A 23,509-nucleotide genomic window follows, 5' to 3' on the forward strand; every position below is an offset into this window, starting at 1 on the left:
GAAATATAAGTATGTATATACATGCACACATACGGAATTCTAGAAATAAATACACTTAGATTTCTGGATGGTGAATTAACAAGTAATTGCTTTAAACTGAGGGGTTTTTTTTTTTTCAGTAATTAGCACATACTGCTATACTTACATAACTTCTAACAAAAATTTTTAAAAGCTTAACTGAAAGCAGCATGTTACCATTACGAGTGTTCTTGAAATATACAAAAATACAATTACATCAGAACCCTCACACACTGCTGGCGGGAATATAAAATGGCATAGCCATTTTGGAAAACAGTCTGGCGGAGCCTCAAAAAGTTAAATCATAAAGTTGCCATTTTTACCCAGAAATTCCACTCCTAGGTATATATCAAAGGGAAATGAAAACATATATCCACTCAGAACCTGTACACAAATGTTCACAGCAGTTCCCAAGAGCCAAAAAAGTGAAAACCGACCCAAAATGTTCATCAAGTGATGAATGAATAAATTGGGGGATGCCCAGCAGAGTATCACTTCAGCTGTAATAAAAGGAGTAAGGGGCTTCCTTGGTGGCACAGTGGTTAAGAATCCGCCTGCTAATGCAGGATACACGGGTTCGAGCCCTGGTCCGGGAAGATCCCACATGCCACGGAGCAACTAAGCTCCTGCGCCACAACTACTGAGCCTGCGCTCTAGAGCCTGTGAGCCACTACTGAAGCCCACGCGCCTATAGCCTGTGCTCTGCAACAAGAGAAGCCACCGCAATGAGAAGCCCGCGCACCGCAACGAAGAGTAACCCCCGCTTGCCGCAACTAGAGAAAGCCCGCGTGCAGCAACAAAGACCCAACACAGCAAAAAATAAAATAAAAATTAAAAAAATATAAAAGGAGTAAGCACCGACATGCCACACCACGGGCGAGCCCTGAAGACATACTGAGAGAAAGCAGTGAGACACAAAAGGGCACATACGGCATGACTTCATACGGTATGAAAAGTCCAGAATAGGCATATCTACAGACAGAAGGCAGGGGCGGGAAGTGTGTGGATTGGGGACAATAGCTAAAGGGCACAGGCTTTCTTTTTGGTGTGGTGAAAATGTTCTAAAATTGTGATGGTGGTTGCATAACTGGATATACTGAAAACCATTAGACTGTACACTTTGAGTGAAATGTATGGTATGTGGATTATAGATCAGTAAAGCTGTTACCAAAATTATAAAAGGGATTGCAGATGAAGGATCCTCATTTTTAAAAGGTTGAAATTTAGCCATTCACTGAGAATAAATCAAAGGCAAAATTCTGTTGTGATCCAACAAATATCCACAAGATGGCACCAAAGCCTTGATTAATCTACCCTCCTTCCTACTTGGGAAGTAGGTTCCTGGGGTTTGGAAGGTGGGAGGCTGTTTGGGGTTGTTTCTTTTGTTTTTTCTGTTGGCCCTTTTTTTTTTTTTTTTAATAAAGTTATTGAGTCGTTTTTTTCCAACTTTACCCAAAACAAATTCTATTCAGTGGCACATGTGAGAATCCACTCAAACTGAATAGGAGGAAAATTACAAACCCTGGATGGTACTTGGGGCAGTCACGATAGAAATGGCTTCCCAAGTAATAGCCACTGGGATGTCTAGCGGATACTGGGTCCCTATCCTCAAAGAGCTCAGTGTATCAAACAGAAACGTGTACACAAGTCACTCTAAGAAGATGCTCTAACAGAAGAACCAATACACACAAATATCTTGGGAGCACAGAGAGGAACGATTAATTCAAGGGATGGGTGAGTGTCCAGAAAGGAGGCAGGTCAAATGTCAACAGTGACAAGGAGCCAGAAAGGCCAGCCAACCTCTCTCCAGTCCCTGCACACAGAAAGCACCAGCATCTGGACTGGACACGGGACAGTGGAGGAGTCTTGGCGCTCACTGGAAAACACTCATGCGGCTATCTATTCCTATCAGAAATGTAAGATACAGTGCATAAGGAAAAACAGTAACCACTGAGTTTATACCACCTTTAAATGTACTTTCAACCTTTTAAAATGAGATATTTGAGCTTTTATAAATGTAACATTTTTACATTCCAATATATGTGTAATTCATAATTCAAGACTATAAATGGATTAAGAGACAGTTCTATTAAAGCTTTCACCGTGTCTCACTTCAAATTCTGCACATGTTAAAACTGGATGAAGGATTTGTATTTGGTTATCTGAAGCTCCCGATCTCCCATGTCTGTGCATGTCTGGGTAAGTACATCGCTTCAACAGACACGAGCAGAACACCCTCCTTGCGGCTTCAAGCACTTTCATTAGTTGGTGTGCATACTCATTCCCTGTGACGCTGTCATCATCGCTGCTACCTCGGCACTTTCTAAACGGGATGCTTGTGGAGGGAAAAAGCCAGTTCCACGGAAAGCTGCTTCTCTCTGGCAGAAGAGTACATAGACTGCTTTCGACACAGTTAACACCACAGGCGTCAAAATAATACCATTTTCCAACATATTTCCTTCTGGGAAAAGCCATACACTGCCCCCCTTCTGCCCCTCCATGTTGGCTGGAAACAGCAATCAATTTCTAAGGGAACAGACTTGCATTTGGATTAATTAGGAATTCCAATATAACCAAGGCATTGATAGGAAAATCAACCAAAGTATCCAACTTGTGTCTCAGATATCTACTATAAGAAAATCACCTGAGCTGCAACAAGTACTGGATGCTGGGACCATAAATCCCATTTTAGTGGCTTCTTGACAATTTGGACGATACTAGGGATCTTAAGCACCTAGCTCTTCTCTTTTAAAAAGCTCAGTGCAATCTTTTAATTTCACAAAATGTTTCTCAGGAGGTTTATATTCTACACTTTTCATATTTTGCAAAACCTGCAAGTGACATTTTCAACTCAGGATCCCAATACAAAGAACAGACTTTCATCTAGCCTAAGCTGTCTTTCCCCCAATCGAATGTGCCTGGTATCATTTCTGATGTAGCTGACATCAGAACTGCCTAAGTTATTGATGCAAACTATCATTTTTGGATCCTGTGATAAGTTGACCTTTGCTCAAATTTTATTAGATTCAGCATTTTAAGAACGTCACTTAACGTGGATCCAGACCAGCAGGGACACCTTTTGGGGAGCTGCTCTGCAAGCCCAACAACGTATTTCCTGAATCCCAGAGTTCCCGGGAGGAGCAGAACCGTGCCATCAGCTCCGCTCAGCGTGCTGTCTTTACAGGAAGCCTCCAGTGCCTCATTCGTTTGTGTTCATTTACCAATTCTGGTATGTCATTCTTGGTAGCTTGTTTTGATGCTTCTTCCTAATGAATCTAATGTTCTTCCAGGAAGTGGCCTTCTGGATGTCCAATTAGTGTAATTAGCTGAGTGAAATGACCCATACTTACAGATTTAGCAATTTGCAGTGAAAACTCCCGATTCAGTAATCTTCTAGAATACTGTTCATCCCTCCATCACCTAATTTGGTATCGGATCATCTGGAATATTTCTCTTCTATTTGGTAAACAGTGCTGTAGTCACCATGGAGCCAATAAACTGAGCTCGTCAAAAACTGTGAGGCCTTGGGCTTAGGGCTTCTTTGCTTCCCGAGATGCATCAGATACCTTTGCAAGTGATCTGACAAAGCCCTCTGCCTCCTGTTTGACCCTCGCAGAGTTCCAACGCTCTCTGCACAAGGCGGGTGTTTGAGGCCAGAGGCTGATGTGCTTTGTTTGGGTTTCCACCTCCCATCAGGCAAATAAGACATCACTCTTCGGGCGGGCACACAAATTCAAACCTGTAATCCTCCGCATACTTCCTCATTAGTGAGTTACGCTTTTTTTCCCACTAGTGTTTGTTCCACCTTTAATCAAAATGTTACTCATGAGGGTGGAAAGTAAATATTTGTTAAAATTAAATCTATTTAAATGAAAAGTGCCTAAATGTATTGTGGATCTTCATGGCCCTGTCAAATTGATGCATTTAAACAGAGGTTTTAGGTTGTCTGCATTCTTAAGACTTTTTTTTTAACTGCATCAAAAATTCAAATATTCAATACAGGTAAGCAAGGGAATGTAAATTGGTGTAGTCACTATGGAGGTTCCTTAACCTAAAACTAGAGTTACCATATGATCCAGCAATCCTACCCTTGGCATATATATCTGGAAAAGACAAAAATTATAATTTGAAAAGATACATGCAACCCCAGTGTTCATAGCAGCACTATTTACAATAGCCAAGAAGACATGGAAGCAACCTAAATGTCCATCAGTAGATGAATGGATAAAGAAGATGTGTGTATGTATGTGTGTGTGTGTGTGTGTACACACACACACTGGAATATTAGCCATAAAGAAGAATGAAATACCATTTGCAGCAACATGGACGGACCTAGAGATTATCATACTAAGTGAAGTAAGTCAGAAAAAGACAAATATGATATCACTTATATGTGGAATCTCAAAAAATAATACAAATGAACTTATTTATAAAACAGAAACAGACTCACAGACATAGAAAACAAACTTACGGTTCCAAAAGGGAAAGGAGGGGGAGGGATGAATTGAGATTTTGGGATTAACAGATACACACCACTACAGTATATATAAAATAGATAAACAACAAGGATTTACTGTAGAGCACAGGGAACTATATTCAATATCTTGTAATAACCTATAATGGAAAAGAATCTGAAAAAGAGTGTGTGTGTGTGTGTATGCAAATTAAGTGAAAAACAAAACTCAATAAAAGGCAAGGAACTTTATGATGCTCAACCGTCTGTACTAAAGTAACGAGTCCATGAGAAATCAGCGGAGGAGCTGTGTGCGGCTGCCGGAGGGTGTTCCCATAAGCATCCCGTGCACAACAGATGCCAGTTCCGTAACGGGTGAGCTCAGGAAGCGGACTCAGAAAGCCCACAATAACGTCCACACGCATTTTCAACTTCTGTATAGGTGTGAGTCTTAAAAGCCACCAGGATCTCGAGGACCTGGACACCTCACAGCTCGCCACCTCCCCAGGGCCCCGTGTTAGAAAGTTCTATCAGAGAAACCATCCAACACCAGAACCATGACACTGGGGCCCAGAGACCCTCTGGGATTCCTAATCTACCTCTGTCAGTTTCAGAGATCCAAGGAATACCTTAAGGAAAATGCCAAGCCTGATCTCACAGGTTTCAAAACTGCTTTCTTTGTGTCTGGTTACCACTGCTTAAATTTGGAGGAAGGATGGTCTTACACGCTGGACAAATGACACGTTCCTTCAAAACCTGTAGCTGGGGCTGCCAAGGAGCCAGAAACCGTGTCATGTCAGCACAAAACCAGGTCACAGAGCTTGAACCTACTCAGATTGGGGGGGAGGGGGGTGTCAATCCAAGATGGCAGCATAGAAAGTTCCTGGACCCACCTCCTCCCATGGACTCACCAAAACTACAGCTACATCTAGAATGATCACTGCTGAAAAAGAACAGCACTAGCTGAGCCGCTCCTCCACAACAAGAGGTAAAAGGGCCACAAGGAGATGGGTGGGAGAGGCAGACACAGAGCCTCACCAAAATCCCCACCCCCGGCCAGGCGACCCTCAGCAAGGAGGAGTCTCAAAGGCCCAGAGCTGTTCCCTGAGGAGCGAGAGGTTTGAGCCTCGCATCAGGCACCCCAGCCCCTGGGGTCAGCACCAGAGAAATGAGGCCCCCAAACTGTCTGGCTTTGGAAACCAAGGGGGGGCTTATGTCCCAGGGACCTGGGGAGTGTAGGGATCTGAGATGCTCCTATTGAGGGTCTCACTAGTCCTAGGACCCAGCGCAGAGGCAGCAGTTAAAGAAGTGCCTGGACTGCATGTGAAGGAGACCCATTTGCTAATCTTAAAGCTTCTGCTGGGGGCGCAGAGACAGCTGGAACCTTCTTCGGGAATGAAGCACCATTTTTCCCTTTGTTCACTCTACCTATGCCTTGCTAGTGGAGGTGGGCGCACAGTCTCACTGAAGTCACAGGAGTGCCCCGCCCCAGGGCTCTTCACCTGCATCACTAAAGCTGCAGGTGTGCCCCATACTCAACCCTCTCTCCTGCAGCCTCGCAAAAGCCAGCAGATGAACGTGGTCCACACAGGGGCTATCCCTTGATCCCCTGGCCCTGGTAGCCAGGGAGGGCATGAGTTCCGGGGCCCCACAGGACTGTAACAGTCGGAAAGACAGTTCTGGGCAGGTACCACCCCCAGGGCACTGCACAGACAACAGACTGAAACACACCCCCAGCCCACCTGCAAAACAGGGCCCATTTACTTGTCCTAGAGCTTCAACCTGAGGGACAGGCTTAGATTTGCCACACACCTAGAGGCTACAGAGTCGCACTCGGAATGTGGGCAGGGAGGCATAACCCTTGCACCCTCTCTTAGCCTCACCACAGCTCGCTGGTACCTCCCAAGGGGCTTATACGCTCATCTGAAGTCATGATTTTTGTAACTGTTGCCTGGGGAGCACCTCCAGATCTCCTGGTCTGGAGGTCAGCACGGTTTACAATTACAGTCCCATGGGACTCTCCCACAGCCCAGAGAGTTCCAAATACAATGAACCCAAAGAGACACACACCAAGACACATATAACTAAAATGATAAAAGTTACAGATAAAGAGAGAATCTTAAAAGCAGCAAGAAAAAAACAACTTGTTATGCACAATGGAACCCCCATAAGACTATCAGCTGATTTTTCAGCAGAAACTGCAGGCCAGAAGGGAGTGGCACAATATATTCAAAGTGCTAAAAGGAAAAAACTTCCAACCAAGAATACTCTACCCAGCAAGGTTATTATTCAGAATTGAAGGAGATTGGGCTTCCCTGGTAGCACAGTGGTTGAGAATCCACCTGCCAATGGAGGGGACACAGGTTCAAGCCCTGGTCCGGGAAGATCCCACATGCTGCAGAGCAGCTAAGCCCGTGCGCCACAACTACTGAGCCTGTGCTCTACAGCCCGCGAGCCACAACTACTGAGCCTGCATGCTGCAACTACTGAAGCCCGCACGCCTAGAGCCCGTGCTCCGCAACAAGAGAAGCCACCACAATGAGAAGCCCTCGCACCGCAACTAGAGAAAGCCCATGCGCAGCAATGAAGACACAATGCAGCCAAAAATAAATAAATTTATTAAAGAAAAAAGAATTGAAGGAGAGGGGGCTTCCCTGGTGGTGCAGTGGTTAAGAATCAACCTGCCAATGCAGGGGACATGGGTTCGAGCCCTGGTCTGGGAAGATCCCACATGCCGTGGAGCAACTAAGCCCGTGTGTTGCAGCTACTGCAGCTGCACTCTAGAGCCCCCAAGCCACAACTACTGAGCCCGCACACCACAACTACTGAAGCCTGCGTGCCTAGAGCCCATGCTCCGCGACAAGAGAAGCCACCACAATGAGAAGCCCGTGCACCACAACTAGAGAAAGCCCACAAGCAGCAACAAGGACCCAATGCAGCCAAAAACTAAATAAAATAAATTAAAAGTAAATAAATACAAAGGAAAGAAAATTTGAATAGTCCTATGTCAACTGAAATGAATTTTAAAAAAAGAAAAGAATTGAAGGAGAGATAAAGAGTTTTCAAACAAGCAAAAGCTAAAGGCGTTTATCACCACTGAACCAGCCTTACAAGAATGTTAAATGGACTTCTTTACGAGAAAAAGAAAAACCCCTAACTAGCAACAAGAAAACATATGAAAGTCAAAATCTCACTGATAAAGGCAATATACAGGTAAAGATAGATCAACCACTTACAAAGCTAATATAAAGGTTAAAACACAAAAGTATTGGGTTGGCCAAAAAGTTCGTTTGGAGTTTTCTGCAACATCTTTCAGAAGAAACTGAACGCACTTTTTGGCCAATCCAGTAGTACAATTAACTACACCATAATTGGTTAAGGGATATACAAAATAGAAATATGTAAAATATCACATCAAAAATAAAATGTAGGGGGAGGGAATAAAAATATAGTTTTTAGAATACACTTAAACTTAAGTTGCTATCAACTTAAAATAGACTGTTATATATATAGGTTGTCATACAATGAACCTTGTGATAACCACATAGCAAAAACCTACACAAAAGATAATGAGAAAGGAATCTAAATGTAACACTGAAGAATGTCATCAAACCACAAGGGAAGCAAAAAAGAGAAAAAGAACAGAGAGGAACTACAAAAAACAACAAAATAGCAATAAGTGTATACCTCTCAATAATTACTTTAAGTGTAAACAGACTAAATTCTCCAATCAAAAGACAGAGTGGCGGAATAGATGAAAAACCAAGACTCATCTATATGCTGCCTACAAGAGACTCACTTCAGATGGAAGGACACAAACTGAAAGTGAAGGGATGGAAAAGACAGTCCCTGCAAATGAAAACAAAAAGAAATCTGGAGTGGCCATACTTTTATTGGGCAAAATAAACTTTAAAACAAAAACTAATAAAAGACAAAGACGAGCATTACATAATGAAAAAAGGATCAATCCAACAAGAAGATATAATATTTGTAAATATTTATACACCCAAGAGAGGCACACCTAAATAAATAAAGCGAATATTAACTGACCTAAAGGGAGAAATTGACAGCAATACAGTACTAGTAGGGGACTTTAAGACCCCACTTACATTAATGGGTAGAACATCCAGACAGAAAATCAATAATGAAGCATCAGCCTTAAACCACATATATATATAAAACATTTCATCCAAAAGTAGCAGAATACATATTCTCAAGTGCACAAGGAACATTCTCCAAGATAAATCACGTTAGGCCACAAAACAAGTCTCAATAAATTTAAGAAGACTGAAATCATATCAAGCATCTTTTCCAAACACAATGGTATGAAACTAGAAAACTGGAAAAATCACAAATTATGTGAAGATTAAACAACACGCTACTGAACAACCAATGGGTCAACAAAGAAATCAAAGAGAAAATCAAAAAATACCTTGAGACAAATGAAAAGAGAAATTCCAAACTCTATAGGATGCAGCAAAAGCAGTTCTAAGAGGGAAATTAATAGCGATAAATGAAATAGAGACTAAAAAGACAATAGAAAAGGTCAATGAAACTAAGAACTGGTTCTTTGAAAAGATAAACAAAATTGACAAACCTTTAGCTAGTCTCACCAAGAAAAAGAGAGCTCAAATAAAGTCAGACATGAGAGAAGTTACAACGTACAACAGAAAAAAGATCATAGGAAACTCATATGAACAATTATACACCAACAAAACGAACAACGTAGAGGAAAAAGAGAAATACCTAGAAACATACAGTCTTCCAAGGCTAAATCATGAAGAAACAGAAAATCTCAATAGACCAATTACTAGTAAGGATATTGACTCAGTAATTAAAAACGTCCCAACAAACAAAACCCCAGGACCAGATGGCTTCACTAGTGAATCCTACCAAACATTCAAAGATTTAATACCTAAACTTCTCAGACTCAAAAAACTGAAGAGGAGGGAATGCTTCCAAACTCATTTTACAAGGCCCAAATTACCCTCATACCAAAACCAAACAAGGATACAACAAAACAAAGAAAATTATAGGTCCATATCCCTGATAAAAATAGATGCTAATACTCTGAGGGTTTTTAAAATTTTAATTCAACAATACATTAAAAGGATTATATACCATGACCAAGTGGGATTTATTACAGGGATGTAAGGATGGTTCAACATCCACAAATCAACATGATACACCACATTAACAAAATGAAGGATAAAAAACACACAACTGTCTCAATAGATGCAGAAAAAGCATTTGACAAAATTCAACATCCACTTATGATTAAAAACTCTCATCAAAGTGGTTATTTAGGGACTGTACCTCAACGTAATAAAGGCCATATGACAAACTCACAGCTAACATTATACTCAATGGTGACAAGCTAAAAGCTTTTCCTCTAAGATCAGGAACAAGACAAGGATGCCTACTCTTGCCAGTTTTATTCAACATAGTATTGGAAGTGTTAGCCCGAACAATTAGGCAAGAAAAAGAAATAAAAGGGAAGGAAGAAGTAAAACTGTCAGATACCATATGTAGCAAACCTTAAAGGCTCCACCAAAAACTCTTGGAATAAATGAATTCAGTAAAGTTGCACACACACATACATACACACAATGGACTACTACTCAGCCATAAAAAAGAAGGAAATCTTGTCTGCAACAATATAGATGGACCTTGAGGGCATTATGCTAAGTAAAATAAGTCAGAGAAAAACAAATACTGTATGATTTCAGTCATATATGCAATCTAAAAAATGAAACAAATGAACAAATAAAACAACACCCATTGACTGTTGGTTACCAGAGGGGAAAGGGGTTGGGGAGTGGGCAAAATGGGTGAAGGGGGTCAATTTTATGGGGACAAATGGTAACTAGATTTACTGTGGTGATTACTTTGTAGTGTATACAAAGATTGAACTATCATGTTTTACACCTGAAACTAGTATAATGTTATATACCAATTTTACCTCAATTTTTCAAAAACCAGTAAGCTAAAATAACCATCTGTTAAGGCAACCAGGGTTTGTCTTCCCCCACATTCCACAGGCCCGTGGTTCTCAAAGTGTGGTCCTCAGACCTAGCGGATTAGAAACTGGGGTGGGCCAGGTATCCTGTATTATAACAAGCCGTCCAGATGATTCTGATGCACACTCGAGTTTGGGAACCCCTGCCATAGGCCATACAATATGGTACTCAAAATCTGTCATCAGCCACCCCAAACTAGAAACATCTGTTGCCTCAAGTCTAAATAAATTTAAAAAGAGAAGAACCTCAAGGTCATGCACAAAGCTGATTTACGTCAAGGCAGAACAGAGCCTAACTTTTCTACTTGGAATTTCTTACCTGGAGGGATATGAAGCCTATATAACAGTTTAATTTTCTCATTCATTTCTCCATTATACATAATATCTGCAAAATTAAAAAAGAGAGAGAGAGACTGAGTACATGCAAATGGTTAAAGTACATGTGTCAGGACACAAAGTCACTGTAGAGAGAACGTAGTAAGGTCAGTGTCTGTTGACCTGACACTTCATCTACCGCTACCCAGACAGTGTGTGTCTGAAAGGAAAATGTGAAGGGTAGTGACTGCTGGCTGCTGAGCGGCAAGATAACCTCAGGAATTTTGCCTGGCCTCATACGTTCTGAAAGATATTAATTTTAGCTGCAAGAGTTAGGAATGTGCAGGGGGGAGGGATAAATTAGGAGGCTAGGATTAACATATACACACTACTATGCATAAAATAGACAACCAACAAGGACCTACTGTATAGCACAGGGAACTATACTCAATAGTGTGTAATAACCTATAAGGGAAAAGAATCTGAAAAAGTATATATATATATACACACACACACACACACACACACACACATATGTATGTAAAACTGAATCTCTGTGCTGTACGCCTGAAACTTACACGATATTGTAAATCAACTATACTTCAATTTTAAATTTATTTTTTTAGAAAAATGTGTCTCAGGACACATTCCTAACAAGACACCACCACACCCTGGGTGCCCAGGAGAACAAGGTCAACAACCATGTGTGTTGAGAGCCTGGGCTCCCCTCCCCACCACCCCCTTAGGAAACACAAAAGTGGTCACGAGAGAAGCCTGCAGAGGGACTTTTAAAATCCCCAAATCACGTCAGGCGAGTCCCAAACCCATTTCGTTGAGTGGATGTGCCTGCTTGACAATCTACTTGTCTCGTGTTCACAGACTCACATCCCGAATGAACTCACTGCAGGAGAGACCCACGGAGTCGTACCGAGACAGCTCACGAATGCTTTGAATTCGATCAGATGGTCCATGTTTTCATCCAGGAGCCTGAAAGTCCTTTCAGCGAGGATTTCTGTGTGGGCCCCGCAGGTCCACGGCGAGACGAGCTGAAAGAGGCGCGCAAACTGGCGGGCGTCTATGCGGTACTGCTCCGCGTAGGGCCTGCTGGGGTCGTGGCGCAGGGCTACGGGCCTGGGCTGCTCCCAGTAGCAGTTCATCATGTGTTCTCTCTAACGGGGGAGCGAGAGGGGTCTGTGAGGGGCGGTGGCCGCCATCGGAGGCCGCACACGTAAAGGCCAAAGCCCACACAGCCTTCTCTCCTCACTTGCTTTGCCTCGTAAAATTACTAAGTATTGAATAAGCAACATTATAAGACAAACAAATGAAAAAATTAACTCACAATCTCACCACTCCAACCAGACATGTAGTTACAGGTAACCCTGTAGTAACAAGCAAAAACTTTTTCTTTTTTATTAAGGTTTCTTTTTTCATTGTGGCAAAATATACATAACAAAATTTACCGTTTTAACAATTTTTAAATGTACAGTTCAGCTGCCATAGTTTTTTTTTTTTTAAATTTTGGCCACACTGCGCAGCTTATGGGATCTTAGCTCCCTGACCAGGGATCGAACCTGGACCCACAGCAGTGAGAGCGCAGAGTCCTAACCACTGGACCGCCAGGGAACTCCCCTGCCATAGTTTTAATTATTGAAGTCATATAATTTTTATTCTGATATTTTGTCTTAAATCATATTATTTGAAAGTCAGAAAGTACTAGACAAATCTATAGGATACAGAAGAAACTATTTACCCTGGTAACCTGTGAGGATGGAAAACGGGGGCAGGGACCCAGATGGAGAAGCAAGCCTTTTTACTGTGTGCTTTTTTATGTGTTCTGAATTTTGAACCACATGAATATATTAACAATTCAAAAAATTAAAAGTAAAAAAAGCAAAGGCAATTTGAAGTCTGGGGAATAGACTGAAAACTAAAGCAATCAAAACTGGCCCTGTCACCTAGGACCAGGTTAGCCTCTTTAGAGTGTTTCTTTTACACCTGTACTAAATCACCTCTTGGGACATCCCAACTCACTTGAAATAGTTCCCAATGACTGCAGGGTTCTTCACGATTTCAATGCCCTCTGCCCATAAGGATGGCACAGAAACAAGTACAGATGCTATAATATCCAAGTGCCTATCCTTGGATGGAAACCAAAATGCCATTTATAATTTTACTGCATATTATTTGGAGCCATGTTCCTTAAATAGCCTTTGCAGAATCATGAAAAGTACCATAAGAACGTTCAAGTGTGAAACAAAGGTCTGATAAATTCCCATTCCTCAAACCCAAGACACACTGTGAATTTGCGTGTATATTTGCCATCCTGTGATGCTAGAGGCCCTCAGAATCCTACCCAGAAGAAAACAGTTATAAAGGCCAAGGACTAGTACAACCAGTTTACACAGAATCCTACAGAAAAACAAGTCAATATAAAAACAGGCAAAGGATATGAAGAGGTGATACAAGAAAGTATATGATTAGCCAATAAACTTATGAAAGGGTACTCAACCTCACTAATGAGTAAACAAATGTAAGTTAAAATGAAATGCAAGTTTCTACACAACTAGTAAAATTTTAAAAGATCCATAATGTTAAATGCTGGGTGAGTGTGGAACATAGGAAATGAGCACTCTTAGGCATCAGTAGAACTGAAATTTGAAAAATCTAAAACAGTTTAGCAAAAATTTGGTTTGTGCATCCCTAAGGAACCCATCCTACAGAAACGGCAGCACAGGTGTCCCAAGAAAGGCACAAGGATGCTTGGTACAGCACTGTTTATAAAGCAGAAAAAATTGGAAACGAGATAAATGTCCCTCAGCAGGTGAATGGTTAATAAAGTATGGTTAAGCCCTACAATCAAATTCTGCAGCCATTAAAAAAGAATGAGAAAAGATCTGTAGATACTGAATCTACAAAAATGTCCATGATAAAAATTGCAGGCCACTGTGTGTAGCACAATCTCACTTTTATGTGGAAAAAAAAGAGTAAGAGTACGTTGCCTTTGTGTGTGTCTGCAGAGAGATATAGTATAAGGAGAAAGAAATCAGGAAAGATATTCACCATACTGTTAACAGTAATTACTGTACAAGGTGGGATTGTAGGTGCTGACAGGATAAGACCCTTTAAATTTTGCTTAAAATGGTTATTTTTCTTCTTTTAATGGTGAGAGTAGGTATAATCTTGTATATTTTTGTTTTGTGTTTTTAAATTAAAATTTGAAAATAAAAGTCTTAACCAGAACATGGAAGCAAGCAAAATAATATTAAAGAAACCAAACGCTGTCTAGGGCCTGATAATCCGGCAACAGTGAATAAATTTAGCTGATCATTAACAAGAGCAGGTTTATGGAATACGTAAGGCACTGTTTCAGGTCCTGAGTATTTCCAAAAGTAGCCTATGACATCAAGTGTGTATTATATTGTTCCCATCTTACTTGAAGAGAGAAGACTAATGAAGCTGTTTTCAATTTCAGAGGATAAGGGACAGACATCGCAAATCTGAATTTATGTAATTTAAAACATTGCTTTATAACCTGGATGGACCTCGAGGGCATTACGGTAAGTGAAATAAGTCAGAGAAAGACAAATACTATATGATCTCATATGTGCAATCTAAAAAAAAAAAAAAAAAAAACAACAACATGGGCTTCCCTGGTGGCACAGTGGTTAAGAATCTGCCTGCCAATGCAGGGGACTCGGGTTCGAGCCCTGGTCCAGGAAGATCCCACATGCTGCAGAGCACCTAAGCCCGTGTGCCACAGCTACTGAGCCTGCGCTCTAGAGCCCACGTGCCACAACTACTGAGCCTGCATGCCACAACTACTGAAGCCCACACACCTAGAGCCCGTGCTCCACAACAAGAGAAGCCACCGCAATGAGAAGCCTGCGCACCGCAACGAAGAGTAGCTCCCATTTGCTGCAACTAGAGAAAGCCCGCGTGCAGCAACAAAGACCCAATGCACCCAAAAATAAAATAAATTAAAACAAACAAACAAACAAACCCAAAGTCATAGAAAAGGATCAGATTCGTGGTTACCAGAGTCTGGGGCTGGAAGTGGGGGCGGGTTATAGAACGGGATGAAGGGTGTCAAAAGGTACAAATCTAGGGCTTCCCTGGTGGCACAGTGGTTGAGAATCTGCCTGCCAATGCAGGGGACACGGGTTCCAGCCCTGGTCTGGGAAGATCCCACATGCCGCGGAGCAACTGGGCCCGTGAGCCACAATTACTGAGCCTGCGCGTCTGGAGCCTGTGCTCCGCAACAAGAGAGGCCGCGATAGTGAGAGGCCCGCGCACCGCGATGAAGAGTGGCCCCCGCTTGCCGCAACTAGAGAAAGCCCTCACACAGAAACGGAGACCCAACACAGCCATAAATTAATTAATTAATTAATTAAAAAAAAAAAAGGTACAAATCTCCAGTTACAAGATAAATAAGTCCTGGGGATGTATGTACAACATGACAACTATAGTTATCACTGCTGTATGGTATATTTGAAAGTTGCTAAGAGAGTAGATCCTAAAAGTTCTCGTCACGAGAAAAAAATCATCTTTGTTCTTTTTTTTTTGTATCTATCGATATATGACATGATGGATGTTAACTTACTGCGGATCATTTCGCAATACATGTAAGTCATTATGCTGTACACCTTAAACTTAGTGCTGTAGGTCAATTATACCTCAATAAAACTGAAAGAAAAGAAAGAATTGCATTAAGGCATAAAAGAAAGATTGCTTTCCATTCAGAATAAAAATAGATTTCATTAAGTACACACTGTTCAGCTTTACTAGGAAAGAGTATGTAAAGAAGACAGAGCAGACTATTTCTTGTTAACATAGAGAATGGTCACGCCTGTACGTTCCAGGCTTAGGGAAGGATGCAGTGAAGTTAAGGAATGGACTCCTTAATAAGACCCTATCACATATTTATATAACAATGTAAGGGTATCTCTATGTGGCCCTTTCCCTTGGGAAAACGAATTTCTGATTCAAAAGACAAGAGATGCATGTAAAACCCAACTAGGGACCATTATACCTCACAGTACTTAAAGAAGCATTAAAATATAAGAGGTCAGACTATGAAAGCCAAGGAAATTCAGGGAAGGTCAGCAGCAAGGGGGGCGGAGGGGAGGACAGCCTGAGGGGGGTTCTGTGACGGTGAGGATGACTCTGGGCACATAAAGGAGGTACCTCAGGTTGTACGACAGAATTAGACACCATGATGATGACGCTATTTTACTGGAATTTCTTTTGGAAGTGCATTTTGAAATTGGTCTTGTATTTATAGTTGAAGTTTATATTCATAGTTAGTCCTACACAAATGAAAGGCCTGCAGAGCTAAAAACAAATATGAAAATAAATTTCACCCACATTGTTCACAGAAAAGATAGAAATAGGACACAGGAAATAGCTGTCTGTCTTCTTTAAATACTCCTTGTATGAAAGATTAATGATATAGTTAGTACTTAATGAAACTTATTTTTCTGATGAATTTAAGGCAATCTCTTAAGTCATATAAATTCAGATGTGAGATGTGTCTTATTCTCTCAAATTGAGAAGTTAGCCCTAAATAAATGAAAGACTTTTTATGCTAAACAACACATTTCTTTACCTGCTTTTGTGTTTCTAGTATTCCCTGTTTTTCCTCTTTGAAAGTCAGAGAGGTGGCGGTGTGGGACACTAAGTCACCTTTGGCTTCGTATTTTCTCTTCATGCAACAGAGGAAACTATAAAACTTGAAACCCGGTGATGTTTACAGGAGACGTAGCCTGAGGACTCCTCATCACGCATCCTGCTGACCAGGCGTGAGGAGTGCCAGGAACCTACTAAGCCAGCCACCCATGTCAGTGACCACAGGGAGATGTGACACGACAGCCACATGGAGGGTCAGACCACCTCTGCGGCTCTGCTCAGGAAACCTAAGGGCTGCTTAGGACTATTCTGAGCGTGTGGCAATTTGAGTGCAGCAGTGCTGGCGGCTCAGAGTTCCCACCAGAACAGCTCCGGTGGCCGACTCCTCAAGGCTGGCCTTCTTTCTGCGACTGTCCTCTCCCCCTTCACTGCCAGGCTGTCAGGAGTGGGTCCACTGTCTGCCTCTCTTCCCCATTTTTATTGACTGTTTCGAGCAAGAAAAGTTCTAGGAAGGCACTTGAAAATGGTCTTTGCAGGGTGATTTAATTCAGCAAGGCTTCCACCTAAATATCCAAATAGTCGAAATACAGTTCAGTATGTTAAGTATTACCAACATGACAGGTTTTAAATGATTTAAAAATGAGTAAGACCATATGGCAACATGAAAAAGTGTTAATGACAGCATCAAGGGAAAACAGACCATAAACTAGCAGGCAGACCAGCCACAGAAACACAAGAATATGTACACACGTCATGTGGATGAGGTTATGATTAAAAAGTATTTGAGGTGATGCAGGGAATTATATTCAATATCTTGTAAAAACCTATAATGAAAAAGAATATACATATGGGACTTCCCTGGTGGTCCAGTGGCTAAGACTCCACGCTCCCCATGCAGGGGGCCCGGTTCGATCCCTGCTCAGGGAACTAGATCCCACGTGCATGCCGCAACTAAAGATCCCGCACGCGGCAACTAAAAAAAAACAGATCCCGCATGCTGCAACGAAGACCCCACACACGGCAACAACAAAGATCCTGCGTGCCGCAACTAAGACCAGCCACAGCCAAATAAATAAATATTTTTTTAAAAAAAGAATATATATACGTATAACTGAATCACTGTGCTGTATACCAGAAACTAACACAACATTGTGAATCAACTGTACTTCAATTTTAAAAAATAATAATAGAAAAAAGTATACGAGGTGATAATTTCAATAAGGGTCACTGTTGCATCCACTATTTTTTTTTTGTATTTTTTAAAATAAATTTATTTATTTTTGGCTGCATTGGGTCTTTGTTGCTGTGCGCGGGCTTTCTCTAGTCGTGGTGAGCGGGGGCTACTCTTCGTTGCGGTGCGCGGGCTTCTCATTACGGTGGCTTCTCTTGTTGTGGAGCATGGGCTCTAGGCACACGGGCTTCAGTAGTTATGGCTCGCGGGCTCAGTAGTTGTGGCTCGTGGGCTCTAGAGCACAGGCTCAGTAGTTGTGGCGCACGGGCTTAGTTGCTCTGCGGCATGTGGGATCTTCCCGGACCAGGGATCGAACCTGGTTCCCCTGCACTGGCAGGCGGATTCTTAACCACTGCGCCACCAGGGAAGTCCCTGAATCCACTATTGACTGGGGACTCGGCCTAGGGCAGTGAAGGACGTGTCACCAGCACTGAGGGCCTCTCAGCCGAGCGCAACAGCATCCGTGCTCGGGCCCAGCAGGCACGGCCAAGCCAGAGCTGGCCGGGGGGCTGCTCCAGCCTCGCTGCCACCCAACAGGCACATGCTGACCCCTCCAGCTTCTGCACCCTCCCGCAGGCAGGCGATGACATCAGCTGGGGCCTGGCTCGGGGCCTGTCACTCCCTCACCCTCCCAGATTTTCCTACCTTGAATAAATCGTAGAGTTCCTCTAGGTCTTCTGGAAGGACTGAGACTTCTGGGATAACGACTCGGAGCTTGAGGAAAGAACAAACAGTCACGGAGTGAACTCTCTGCCTGCTCCCAGGAGGATAAGAGGCCGAGAGGGCGCGTCCCGCTGGGGTGGACGCCAGGCGCCCAGCTCCTCCCGGGACAGAGTCTGTTCCCAGCACAGAGATCACTTCATGGCGACTCTCTCAGGGCTTTTCTGATTCACGCATCCGTGACTCAGGACAAGCATTTAAGTCCTAATGGGAGTAAACACTAGCAAGGCTAGAGCTTGGGCAGGAAGTTCCCCCTGCATAACCATCAACACTGCAGGCCCTCGGTGCCAGGCATGTTCTATATTGTCCCTCATTTAAGCCCATACGGTGGGTAGTATTATCCTCATTTTACAATCGGGGAGACCGAGGCTCACAGGGGTTACAATCTGCCTGACTCTCAAACTAAACCCACGCTGTTTCTCCACCAGCTCACCCCTGTCAGGTTGTTAACTCAATGCAAAAAAAAAAGCTGGCTTTCTCCTGTTAGGAGCCCAGCAGGGGACCCAGCCCAGGTCAGCACCTGGCCGCCAGGAGCAGCGGTTCTCAGGAGGCCTCTACTCACCACGTTCTGCTTTGTGGTGTCTTCATGGCCCTGGAGGACCCGCATCCTGTGCTTGCAGCGCATGTGCTCAATCTGAGCCACAGACTGGTCTCCGAATTTCTGCGGGAACGAAGGGGTCACTCACTCACAGAATCCCTTATGCATCCATACAGGAAGCAGAAGTAGCCTGGAAAACCCCCCTGGAAGTCCATCTTTCAAGAGAGCTGGGGTGGGGCAGGGATGGGGCCCAGGTACCTCATAGGAGTCCCGGATCAGGTCGGCAATGTCGGTCACAGGACAGGGCTCCTGGTCATCCGAGAAAAAGGCATGGTGGCTGCCTAGCGGGGGTCCAGGGCTATCCTCGTTCTTGATGTGATCCAGAAACCTGGGCACACCATCCACCGGAAAAGCACAGGTTTACCCTCCCCTGGGCACCATGCGACACCTGCCACCTTCCAGGGGCCCCCTGGACATGTGGCAGCAACTGTCACACCAGCTCGTCTGCCTCCAAACACTGGGAGGAGGGCCAGGCAGCAACTCCTACACTCATTTTAGAGAAAACGAGAGACGTGCGCGAAGCCAGACTTGTGGACCTGGGCGCCACGGGAAGGTTTCCAGGGGTCTGTGACTCTCCAGTGACATAAATACAAAATCCTGTGCATACTGCAATTTTAAGCTTCCACAGTGTTCGGAAAAGGAACTTCTCATTTGTCATCCAACTTGCCCTCAGCTCCAAGGGACCCAGGTTCCCGTCCTCAGCTTCGCGGGACTTTGCCTTCCCTGCAACACACCATCCCCTACGCACAGAACGTCCAAATCCTCCAGACGGCGGCCTGAGGCCCACGTTTCCCCGTGTCCGCCTGCCCGCCCCCGTTCAAGGCCACTCTGAGTCCCTCTAGACTCAGGACGCTTGAACCTGCTCAGAGAAAGGCACCGATACCCTCGCCCCTCCTGCCTCTCACTTGGTGGAGAGGAGCGAGGGAAGGCGGACTCCTCACCGCACATGGGTGACGGGGCTGCCTGATGGCCTGGCCCTGGGGGCACACGGGGTGACGAGTGGTAGAGCAGAAGAACTCGCGCAGCGACAGCCCGGCCGCCTGGACCTGCCGCCTGGCTCCCGGAGTCCCGCTGCTGCCCCTCCACCCCAGCGGTCCCCACCTGCTGAGGACCATCAAGGCCTGGCTGTCGTCCTTGCTGCTGCACAGGTCTTCGGCGTTGGCCTCCAGCACGGCCAGCCCCAGCTGGAAGATGGCCTTGATGCCATCGTAGAAGAAGCAGTCGACCACGTTCACTGCGCTCTCCAGGGGCATGATGCTGAGGAACAGCGTCAGGAACCAGGAGAGGGAGATGGATGCCAGGGCCGAGAGGTCGTGCATGTGCTCTGCCAGCTCGGGGAGCTGCTCCTTGATGAGCTCCTCGAAGACCGACTGGTCCACCTGGGCCCCTGGGAAAGGAGGCCGCAGACATGTGGCTGGGGAGAGAGTCACTCCCTCCAAAGTCAGTCCCAAATTAAAACGACTCTGAGATACGCACAACGATGAAACGGGACTGGAGGCCAGAAAAGGACTCACACTTAGTTCACTGGTTTTTGATGTTTTGACCAAGGGAATTCTACGGGGAAAGGACAGTATTTTCAAAAAATAGTTGTGAATTGGGAATTCCCTGGCGGTCCAGTGGTTAGGACTCGGCGCTTTCACTGCTGTGGGCCCGGGTCCAATCCCTGGTCAGGGAACTCAGATCCTGCAAGCTGCACAGCATGGCCAAAAAAAAAAAAATAGTGCCGAATCAAGTGGATATCTGCATGGCGTGGGGAAGAAAAGAACCTTACCTCCTACTTCACACCATACAGAAAAATATATTTGAAATGTGTCATGGACTTAAGTATAAAAGCTAATGCTAAAAAACGTCTAAAAGAAAATACAGGAAAAAGGCAAAATTTCTTAGGACACAAAAGCAGTAACCATAGAAAAAAATTATAAATTGGACTTCATCAAGATTAACGACTGGTGTTCTTCAAAAGAGACCATTAATAAAATTAAAATGCAAACTTCAAACTTGGAGAAAATATTTGCGATACATATACCTGACAGAGGTTTCCTAACCACAATAAAGAACTGATGCAACTTAGTTATAAGAAATCAATAACCAAATCTCTTTCTAAAAAGAGGTAAAATTTGGACATTTCAAAAGTGACGATAAATAAATGGCCAGTAGGCACAGAAAAATAGGTTCAACATCATTAACAATTATCAGAGAAATGCAAATTAAAACCATCATGACATTCCACTTCTTACCCACTAGGATGGATAAAATTAAAAAGACAATTCCAAGTGCTAACAGAGATGTGGAGCAACTGGAACTCTCACACATTGCTGGTGTGAGATAATATGAAGGCATTTCATCCACTTTGGAAAACTGACAGTTTCTTATAAAGTTAAGCATAGATCTAACTATGACCCAGGAATTCTACTCCTGGGTAAAGACAAAGAAAACTGACAATATACATTCCAAAAAGACTCATACATGAATGTTCATTGCAACTCTAAGAAGAAACTGGAAACTCAAATGTCTATCAACAGGTGACTGGATGAACAAATAATGGTATGAATGTACAGTGAAATACTACTCAGCAATGAAAAGGAACTGCTGATGCACCAACGTCATGTTGTGCGAAGGAAGTCAGAACATTCTCTATTATTATGTTTATTCCAAGTTCAAACATAGGCCAAGTTCATCTGTGGTGACAGAAGTCAGTACCAAGTGTTGCGTGTGGCAAGGAAGAGGCAGAAGGGAACTTTGTGGGTTATGGAAGTGTTCCAAATGTTCTACCCTGTACTGCGGTGGTGGTCACATTATCATGGAGGGTCTACTGATCACTGTTGAGTACCATCTGCCCCACAGCAACACTCCTCACCTAATGAGGGCTTGGACAACATCCTTCCCAATGACCGCGAGGTTCTGGTTATTCCTTGCTGCTCTGTACAACAATAAATACCTCGCACGATATGAAGTGAAAAGGGAAGGAAACCAATTAACCACTCAGGCACAGGAAGGGGGCCGAGGAAGACAGTCAGAGGCCACCAAAAGGCCACCTCCTTCCCAGCCAAGCCCCACCCCACCTTCCTCCCAGCGGTCATCACACTCCCTCGGTTCTTAGACTTCAGCCTTCAAGCATCTTCTTCCTGCCTTGTCCCTACATCCATTCCTTTGCCAAATTCCATCTTGAATTGGTTCTTTTGTTTCTGTTCCCATGGCTGCCGCCCTAACTTTAGACCATCTCCATCTCTCATTCTGGATTACTAAAAAGTGTCCCTAAGAGTATCACCAGGCCAGAGCAATTTTCATGTCCTTTTCTCCACAAGGAGGTTGCTGGACCACAGAGAAGATGCAAATTCCAATCTCAACCGCACGAAGGACAGCGGCTCAAGTGCTTGAGCACTGACAGGTCAAACACAGGTTTGCCCAGATCCCAGGCAGCCACAAATGTGCTTTCTTACGATCAAGCTGTAAGTGAGGCGTTTTCCTCCTCTGCCCTTCACGTCGGCCCTCAAGGGTCTCCAGTATTGCTCTACTCCCCTCCTCTCCTGTCTACACAAACTCCCTGGGTACCAGGAGCAGACCCCGTCCCTTTCCAGGCCTCAGCATCAGTGAAAAACCTCTGTGGTTTTCACTTTTTGAGCCTAGGTTTTTCTTTCCTTAAGTTCAGCTATCCACATAACTCGTTTGTTCTTTATCCAAAATCTGTAAGAGTTTGTGGCAAGAGAGCAATCAGGTTACCACATTCCACCCTTTCGCCAAAACTGTGCAGAGAATTACACCAGTTAGTTTTGCAAATTCAAGAGTCAAAATGGTGTTTGTGCAGAGACTAGCTGAGTGGCACAGGGGACTTTATAACCAGGACTGGTGATCAACATCTCTGCCCCGGCTCCGTCACTACCCCCGGGTACAGAGGGAGAGGAAGGAGGCAGTTACCAATGACTCGGTGGTTGAAGTAGTCGGGCAGCATCCGCTCACACACAGCAACCAGCAACCAGAAGGCTTCCTCCTCCTCAGCGTATAGCAGCAGAAGGGAGGTCAGGATGTTCATGGACTGCTCGGGGGGTTCGCAGGGGAGGGGACAGTTACTGACAAGGCCACACAGTGCCACAGAGACATTCAATAACACACAAGCCCAAGTGATCCACAGAAGTCAAGACTGCATGATGAGAGACCCAGCGCACCCACCCACAGCGACACCGAGCTGGAACGACCACGGTGTCACCGTGGCCTCACAAGACACACCGGGCTGAGCGACCAGCCACCACTCCATCCCTGAGCCCATGGTGTAATGCTGGATTGGGCTGTGGAGCACGCCTCAGGCTCAGATCCCACCCAGCTGTCTCTGTGTCTACATTCGGACAGAGACACACACACCCGCCCTCACCCACTAATTTTGCTTATGCACAGGAAACAAAGCTTAAAATCCTGTTTTTAAGGGTCAGTAGCTTCTCTCACCCAGCCTCGTGCCGGGGTTTTATTTTGTGCTTGTTTACCACTCGGAGGGTGTCTTACCTCCACTCGTGCATCCTGGAGGAAAGTGATCCACCC

General features: G+C 44.1%; 1 protein-coding gene across 1 annotated transcript in view; it reads right to left on the reverse strand.

Annotated features, from left to right (window-relative positions):
- The window catches only part of TBC1D8 (TBC1 domain family member 8), a 139,200-nt gene that overhangs the window by 3,337 nt on the left and 112,354 nt on the right, over positions 1-23,509 (reverse strand). The window contains exons 11-17 of the mRNA XM_061211369.1: positions 22,895-23,012; positions 20,081-20,366; positions 19,178-19,307; positions 18,944-19,042; positions 18,307-18,375; positions 11,734-11,974; positions 10,810-10,875 (exon numbers count right to left, since the gene is read on the reverse strand). Coding sequence (XP_061067352.1) covers positions 10,810-10,875; positions 11,734-11,974; positions 18,307-18,375; positions 18,944-19,042; positions 19,178-19,307; positions 20,081-20,366; positions 22,895-23,012 — 1,009 coding nt within the window. The remainder of the gene's footprint in view (positions 1-10,809; positions 10,876-11,733; positions 11,975-18,306; positions 18,376-18,943; positions 19,043-19,177; positions 19,308-20,080; positions 20,367-22,894; positions 23,013-23,509) is intronic.

This window comes from Eubalaena glacialis, chromosome 14, assembly GCF_028564815.1.
Source record: "Eubalaena glacialis isolate mEubGla1 chromosome 14, mEubGla1.1.hap2.+ XY, whole genome shotgun sequence".
In the NCBI taxonomy this organism is placed as follows: domain Eukaryota; kingdom Metazoa; phylum Chordata; class Mammalia; order Artiodactyla; family Balaenidae; genus Eubalaena; species Eubalaena glacialis.